General features: G+C 36.3%; 1 protein-coding gene across 1 annotated transcript; it reads right to left on the reverse strand.

Moving 5' to 3' along the window:
- Window positions 1-2,319: 2,319 nt before the first annotated feature.
- Window positions 2,320-8,488, reverse strand: TLR3 (toll like receptor 3). Its single transcript, XM_054382926.1, has 4 exons — window positions 8,045-8,488; window positions 6,540-6,731; window positions 3,181-5,006; window positions 2,320-2,548 (listed from the first exon to the last, which is right to left on the reverse strand). The coding sequence occupies exons 1-4, from the start codon at window positions 8,483-8,485 to the stop codon at window positions 2,320-2,322; spliced, it is 2,688 nt and encodes an 895-aa protein (XP_054238901.1). The 5' UTR covers window positions 8,486-8,488.
- Between the last annotated feature and the right edge of the window lie 242 nt (window positions 8,489-8,730).

Here is an 8,730-nt window from a genome sequence, read left to right on the forward strand (position 1 = left end):
GACCCATTTATTTATTATCAAAAATATTGTCAAACAAATGCCCAGGTGCAGAGTAGAAGTAGGTATATAGAATTTAGACACACTGTCCTTTGTCAGAGTTTAAGGGTCAGAAAAGACCGTTTGATCATGTAGTCAGACCTCTTGTATCACATTTCACCTCAACATTTCTCCATGCTTTAACTGCATCTTTATGTAATTTTTAATATCCATGTGAATTGCTAACATTGGAATGAGAAATTCTGCTACATGTCATTACATATTTAGGAAGCAGTGGAACTCTTTCACATGTTAGTCTTTAAATAAGAGAAAGAACAACTGACATGGTGCATACCTGCCACCCCATCCTTAGCGACTTGCCTGCTCAACTTTCATGACCTAATCATGAAGAAAGAATTTGTCACTTAGCTTGAAAAGGTCAGAAAGAGGAGATGAAAGCATCACAATGGGGATAATCCTATTACTGTAATTAGGGAATCATCATCTATCACTTCAACTGTAAACAAAGCCTTTTTTGTTTTCACTCAGGACTTCCTGAGCAAGTGAAGACAGTCTACACTCCCTTCACTCTTACAGTGCATGCAAAATCTGTTTCATTAATTATTTCTCTAATTTACATTTTTTTATCATCATGGGACATGCAAAATTATTGAAAAGCAACATTTTTCATCTACACATATAACAAATCATGAGAAAGTTTAAGTGATTAAAAGCAAGAAAGGTTAAGTATTGAACTGCTTGAAAACTGTTTTCCAGAGCAGTAGAATGGCTCTGGAACAGATAATATTGAAATTGATGAGGTGAATGCTATGCAGGGGGGGAAAAAAACAATTTTAAAAGGAGTCCTCAGCTATTGAATAATTACAAAGCTACTAAAAACAGAGAAAGTTTTATAAGGTCCTTGGAGTAGCAGTTAAATATTAAAAGACATACACATGACTGTCTAGTGTTTAACTTACAATAAATTGTGCTCAAACACTCCATAAAATTGCAACCTGTCTCAAACATTATAAACAGATTCTCAGAGCATATTTTGCTGGTTCTCTGCTTTCTCCAGATCAAACTACTAGTCCATATGCTCGACTCCTAATGCTCTGGCAGTTGCCAACTAGCCTGTGTTTCTGTAAGGTATGTTAAGGAAAAAAAAAAAACCCTACATTAATGTATAAGAAATTAAACCACAGATTTTAATCTGATTTCTTTACAATTCTATTTTTAGCTACCAAAGCAAAACTATATGCAGTCATAAAGAAAAAAGACACAAAAAAATTGAAATTAATCTACTTTTGATTTTTGTCTCCCACACTACCTGCAACTGTTGTCACTGTACGATTTCTGATATGGTTTAAAATTATTTGTTTTGGCAGGTTATTTTTCTTGTTGTTATTCCACCAGTAATAAAGTTTTAAGCATGTAATTACAGTAGCACCACATCACCCACAAAGTTGTCTTCTGATTATGATACAGAAATATCTATGCCTTTACTCATTTTATTCAGGTGCACCAGCTGTGTTCATATTGATTTCCAGTTTTATTTAAAGACCTGAATAGAGTTCTACTCACATCTCTCAATAGCAGTATCCTTCTGCTGGCTCACTGAATTTCATCAGGCAAGAGTAAACATTTTTTTTTTTAAGTCATACTACACTGATTACATGAGTTGACTTACTCATCAGAAAGTCTGGTTTTGATAGGCACCAGTACTAGCCCCACTCAGAAGGCATAAGCAGTCCTTCAGTGCTGTTCTGAACAGCCTGCTCATAGGGTCAAGTTTCTTTATATGGCTGCCTCTTTTAAAAAAGGTTTTACAATTCACTTTGAACCACTGTTTCTTGATTTCAGCTACAGAAATATAATTTCCCATGTTACTTACTATGCTTCACGTGGAAAGCTTTCCAATTTTAATTTCACTGAATCTTGCCTTGTGTTATCAAACCAAACAGTTATATCCACTCTTCCTTCTACACAGAATTTGCTGTTTTATCATTATTGAGTTTTCTTTTGCATATCCTGTCTTTACATCGGATATTTGTCCTAGAATATCACTTATTCTCATTGCTTTTCAGAATTTCTACCACGTTTTTGCTGCACAGACTTAAACAATTTTCAATCACAATGTATTTCAACGTTACTTCAGTTTATGTGAATTAAAATATCACTAAAAACATGTAAATAGAAAACTAAATTTAAATTACAGTGACTCTTACATATCTTTCCAGCATGACACACTTTTTCAAGTCTTCATGAAGGCTTGTTAGTTTCCCAGTGATAGAAAACATTTAACAAAATGACCCCATACTGTCAAAACTGTACTGTCAAAAGTTAGTGCTTTTTACTGTGAGATTTAAGTGCCATCACTAATTGCTGATGAAATGCACTGACTCGTTCTTTCTGGGCTGGCCAGTTCAAGATGCAGCGAGACCTGAACATTCCTCTTCTCAGGTGAAGTGAGTAATACAGTTTGTAATCTTGGATGTCATGAAGAAAGATCAATATGATGGAGTCCCGACTTTGTTCAATAGCTTGCTGAAGAGCATGATACACCTTAAAACTGAAGCAAAAATAAGACAAAAATACATGTTTTATTCTATGTGGAAAAAACGTAAACAGTTCCTGTACTATTTCCTTTAATAGCATATTGCAAACTGGACTCAAACAGGGTTATTAATGTCTAGTCTGTGATATAAAACTGTCACTACTTATCTTAGTTAGTTACCTGCTAACTAGATCAAAAACCTTCCCCTAAAATATAGCTTAACTTTACTGTCTTGATATGGCCTTGTTTAGAAAAGTCCCTCTCTTTTCAAGATTGCTACACTAAGAAAGGTGAAAAGAATCATTTAAAGGCAAATAAAAAACATCTTTGAATGATAGTGATTTCACCCACTATTGCCTTCTTTTCAAATGAGTCATTTTAAGGAAGGTATTCTGCACAGACGACAGCTTGAGTTATAGGGGAAAAAATATAAAATTATATTGACTAAGAGATTCAAATTTCTACTGTTGAACATGTGGAACAATTAACAGAATAATTCTGAAGTTACAAGATATTAAGTAAATATATTAAACTTTTTTTATAACTAAATTGTATTTTTATTAAATTACACAGGAAAAAAAAAAAACTTCTTTTAAAAAATCTGTTAAGAAATTTGCCCCTTACATAAAAAAATTTATGATACTCACTTTTTGCACCAGGGGTCCTGCAAAAGGTGTTCAGTAACAACAAAAATTATCTTCCTGCTCCTTTTTATACTGTCAACTGTAGCTGTAAATTCAGATATGCCTGCTTCAAAGTCCCGTTCTTCTAAACAAAACTTAATTGGAAAGTGGTTATTTTTTTCTAGAGACATTAAATTTTTGGACACCCAATTTTTGTCCTGTCTTGCATGAATAATGTAGGCATCATAATCAAACTCTTCCTGTTGTCTATCAAGTTCTTTAAATCCAAGTATTCGATTTATTGAAATATTCCAGTAGAAAGCTATTCTCCATCCTTCAAAATGGATACCGAGAACTATAAAAATGAGCAGCATCACAGTAATGGTAGTGATCACAAACATCAGCTTAAATGGAGCACTGTCTTTACAGGCTGAGCTATCAAAATGTAACACCAAACTACCGTAATATTTAGGTGGGGTGTTGCAAATGTACTGGGACTCCAAACCAGGTATATATGTTTGGGTCACATTAAGCCAATCGGCAAACCAAGCAATGCTTTCACAGGTGCAATCGAATGGATTGGAATCCATCTCTAGAATTCTCATCTTCTTGAAAGGTGGGCCAAACACTTTTTCTTCTACTGAGGTTATCAGATTTTTCTGAAGGTTCAATGAATTCAGAGAGGTTTGGTCATCAAACAGAGTTGCTGGAAGCAAATTCAAATTATTTGATCCTAAATCCAAGTATTTTAATTGAAACAGACCCTTAAAAGCCTGAACTGGAATCTCATCAAGGCCATTTGATTTTAAGTTAAGAATATGCAAGTTGGGAAGATCTTTTAAGAATAGAACAGGGCCACCTGGATTTGCGTGTTTCCAAAGTCGGGCTAAATTATTGTGCTGCAAATCCAAAATGTTTAGTTTGTGAAGTCCATCAAACAAGTCGTCTTTTACATTTGCTATGTTGTTATTGCTGATGTCCAGGACAGTAAGATTTTTCAGAGGATGAAAAGGTGAAGGAGAAAGTGCCAGATTACTGCAACCCACCTTCCTCAGCATCAGTTTTCTAAGACTTGGGACAAAAATGAATGATTCGCTTCGCAAAGTCACATTTTTATTATAGGAAAGATAAATAACTTGTATAAGATTGAGACCTTTAAATTCAGGACCTTTGAGCTCTTGGCTAATTTCATTGAGACCAAGATCAAGGATTTTCAGTTGTCCTAAGGAGGAAAATGCCCCACTTTCCATTGTAGAGACTCTTGTTTTTGTGAGGTTGAGAACCTGTAAACTGGAATTGGCAAGTGATGAAAATGTTTTGTTAGTTATTTTTTGTAAGTTTATGTTGCAGTTGCAGAGACTCAGGTATTTCAAGTTGTTCAGACCTGTGAACATATTAGCAGTAATTCCTGGAAAATTGTTATTATCCATTATAAGGTACTCCAGGTTGTATAACCAATGAAAAGAATAATCTTCAATTTTCCCACTAAGTGAATTTATCATATTCAGATATTTGAGCTTGGATAATCCATAAAATAAACGTGAAGACAAATGAATGTTATTATCCTTCAGGTTTAAATATTGCAGACTTGAAAGCCACTGAAATGAGTCATCTTGTATCACAGACAGAGAATTCTGGGCAAGGTTTAAAACTGTAAGATTTGTTCCTTGCAGTCCCTGGAAAGTTGAATTGTCAATGAATGAAAGCTTCACATGGCTTAAAGAGAGGTTCTGAATTGCTGTGTTTGATAATTCCGTACAAAGTTTCGTTGTGCGATTTTCACCAAGTTCAACATCGTTCAGTATGAGGCCGAAGATATTTCCAATTGCATGGAAACATCCTGTGTGAAACTGAAAGGTAAAGGAAAAAGGTCATGCAAAAATTTGGAAAGGTTTTCAAATGAGATTTTTCAAGCAGAATGTTGACATCTACACTCACGTTTTTCCAGAGCCAAGTTCAGCAAACACTTCTTGGAGTTTGTAACTCTTGTGGTAAGAGTGCTAAACTTTCTGACATGATTATTGTAATTCTTAGTAGTATTCTTTCAGGTGATAGAATATTGCTTAGTGAGATGCAAGTCAATTACAATTTTGTTACTACCTACTAAAACTCTTTCACTAAAGTATCTTAGAAATTGAGATAATCTCTTTCTTCAGCTTTCTTTTACTGGTATCTGCTAGAGAGACCAATATACTAGTGAAAAAACAGATAAACTGTTAAGAAGTTATCTAGGCCTTCCAAAAGCCAAGAGGGAACCTAGCTTCTCTGTGTAGGCAGAAACTGCACCCATGAAACGGAATACTACACACTTGGTGCCCACAGTACAAATCACACGTCTCCACATAGTGCTGGCCCTTTGATTCCTCTTGATTCATGTATCAGCAGAATGATTAAATACTCCATTTATCAGAATGGCTGAAATGCATAAGGCTGCTTTTCAGAGAGCAGCACTGTAAAATTAGAGTACCTTAAACCAGCATAAAGTAGCACTGCAATAGAAAGAAGCAGGCCCATCTAGTCCTCCACACGCTGTACCCTTGGTGCCAATATGGCCATATATGCAGTCACATGGTGAAACAGATAGGGAACCAGCCTGACCATAAGGTAACCAAGCCCAAAATCTGTAGCTTCCCCTGTGATTCAGTGCATAGCCTCATTAAAGCTTGTACCAGAGGGCGGGAGGGATGAAGCAGCCAGAGGATGCTGGAATTGCCTCTTCGCGGCAGTACAAGCTTACACCTCTTCAACATATTCTTGTAGTTTCAGTGTACACATCCTTTACAGATCAATCAACTGGGAAAAAACCCAAGCCAAATCAATGCAAATTCAGTATTCACAGGCTAAGGATCAACCAGTTGAGAAGTGCCACGCTTGCCATCAGTCTTTGTGTTCTAACACTTGAGAAGTGGGTCAAAGAGAACAGTGAGATGGGCGGCAGAGAAAACACCCACTTGGTTTTGAAACATGTGGGTATACTTTTCTGCAGTGATTATTTCTCTGGGGTACCCCACAGGCACAAATGAGAATTCTCTTTAATTAATTAGGAAGTGAGACCTAGAGTGTGTAACTAGTCCAACTTACAAAGTATGTCAGCTGTTCACCTTCAGCACATACCAAAAAATACCTGGTAAGAGTACATGGAGCTACTTGCTTGAGACCTCTGGTTTATGTGGAGCAGCTCTTACTGATTATAATGGGATAAAAAATAATTATGTGTATCACTATTGGATTACTAATATTATACACAGTAGAATGGTATTATCTTGGACCTCAGTGGATCAAAAATGTAATGTAATGTAAATGCCATATAATCACAAAGAATAAACTAAGACAGCTACATTTTATACTTACACCTGTTGAATTTCTATTGAAATGCTACCTACCTCTTTCAGCGGATTTGATGACAAATGAAGACTATTCAATGAGGTGTTGCTAAGAAAACTGAAGTCTTCCTTTTTTAACTCAGTGATTTGATTTTTGTCAAGTATGAGCTCACGAAGGTTCTTCAACCTATGCTGCGATCCTAAATTTGCCGACTTCAGAAAATTATGAGATAGGTCCAAAATATTCAAGTTCTGTGGAGAAAATGCAAACAGAAAAAGTATATAGAATAAAATTATTTTTTATTTTGTATTATACAGACCTAGTTTGAGATATTGCATTAGGGTCTAATTGACTACAAATTAGTTGCAATACTATAATTAAAACAGATTTGTAAATGGAGAAATGGTAGCTTTCAAGCTTTTGAAGGAAAAAGCCTTCCACATATGTAACTTCGTTTGAGTTCATGGCCTTAACTTGCTAAAATATCTGCTGTAAAACAAAGAATTACTTTATGAATTAATGTACTGAAAGCTCTAGATAAAGTGATAAAAGCAAAGGCCTACAGCTATCTTCACTGTACAGCATCTGTAAATGGAAGTGAGGAAGGTGAAGAGGAGTGCAGTAGCAGCCTGTAAAAAATAGTGCTGTACGCCTTGCAATACTCCAGCTCATGCTCAGGTACTCAGACTCCTCCTGCAACTGCAAAGGAGATGCTACCCTGAAGGTGACTCCACACAATGTTTCTTGAGGTGCCTCAAACCTGGCATCTATCAGGAGCAGAGCAGCAGCAAAGCAGGGAAGGCCAGAACTTCAATTCTGTTTCCAGCACCAGAACTGGCTGTACTCATTTATATTAGTTGAGAGGCAGCAGTCCTACAATGCAAGTGCACTTTGTGTAACTGAACTGAAATACTGAGTTTAGCAGAAAAGTTCAGAATTGTACAACAATTAGTACCCACTCTTTTTTTTTTTTTTTTTTTTTTTTTTTTGTCCTTAGCCCACCCTTTTGCATGATTCTCTGCCTGGTGCAAAGACAATGGAATAGTCTTTTCCTGCATCTTGTGCTGGTCATAGATGTTACAGAGAAGAATATTTAACCAGGTGTAACCTAGCAGGAGAAACAAAGATAGAGTAGAAAGTTTTTTACTCTTCCTCAATCTCAAAAATCCTCGGTGACACTAAGTTCAGCCTAAGCACTGGCCTTCACAGTCTAAGTAATTATACCTTGACCTTGAGAGTTTAGTGTAGCTACCATTTTTAGACCCCAGGTAAATCAGATTCCATAACGTCCACACCCTGCCACCTTCCGCTGCTATTCCTCAGCACAAATCCTGTATGGAGAGGTGCCGCAATGGGGTGCAATAGGGAAAAGAGGGATGGAGTGCATTGACTCCTAAGGATAGCTGAGACTCTAGTATGCTGTAGCACTTGAAGCCACTCAGCCTTTTCTTTAGAAAAACAGTGAAGATTGTATCATGGGTATTTTCAGATGCAAATAGGCATAAACAATGAATTTACTGGAAACAGTAAATTCCCAATTTATATTTTCTTTACATGAGCTTACCTCCAGAGTTTTGAAAGTATCATTTGTTATATATATTCTGTTATATCCTAGATTGAGCTCAGTCAGGTTGGTGCAGGAGGCAAAGACTCTGTCAGGAAGCTTATACAACTGATTGTGTTCTAACTTCAGAACTTGCAAAAGGGGCACACTTTGGCAGAGTTCTGGTTGCAATTTAGAGATGGTGTTGTAGCCTGCGTTCAAGTAAACCAGCTGGCTGTATTTAGTCAGGTTTGCAGGACCTAGCTGTCTTAGCTGATTATGAGAAATGTCCAAGCCCGTTATATTGTCTGGGAGGTCAGAAGGAATTTGAGTCAGCTTTAGGTGACTGCAGTCAGCCATTTCATTTCGGATCTGGCATTGCTTTCCAGCTGATGCACACAGCAAGCAGACAGACAACAGTCTCACAGATAAGCTGCTCCACCAAAAAACAGCAGTCCCCATTGTATTATCTGCAAAGGCAAAATAAATACAGTACAAATTACAATAATTTTGACATAACTTCTATCTTAAATTATAAAGTTATATCTTAAAACAAAGGCTAAGAAAACCAACTTAAAAAACCCAACAACATATAGTTTTATACTGAGGAAACATGCAGTTATTTTTGCCCACAAAGTAGCATTCATTTCTGCAGAAAAGGTGAATTTAATAATCTCTCTAAATTATAATTCTTCCTTTAAAAAACA

The sequence above is a fragment of the Indicator indicator genome, chromosome 8 (genome assembly GCF_027791375.1).
Source record: "Indicator indicator isolate 239-I01 chromosome 8, UM_Iind_1.1, whole genome shotgun sequence".
Taxonomy (NCBI): Eukaryota; Metazoa; Chordata; class Aves; order Piciformes; family Indicatoridae; genus Indicator; species Indicator indicator.

Bases quoted from the DNA above. Each gene is read 5' to 3' on its own strand.
- TLR3 (XM_054382926.1), bottom strand. From the start codon at position 8,485: ATGGGGACTGCTGTTTTTTGGTGGAGCAGCTTATCTGTGAGACTGTTG. The intron at 6,732-8,044 runs GTAAGCTCATGT...TTTTCTCCACAG, and splicing joins ATACTTTCAAAACTCTGGAG to AACTTGAATATTTTGGACCT. The intron at 5,007-6,539 runs GTAGGTAGCATT...TTTACCTTTCAG, and splicing joins CATCAAATCCGCTGAAAGAG to TTTCACACAGGATGTTTCCA.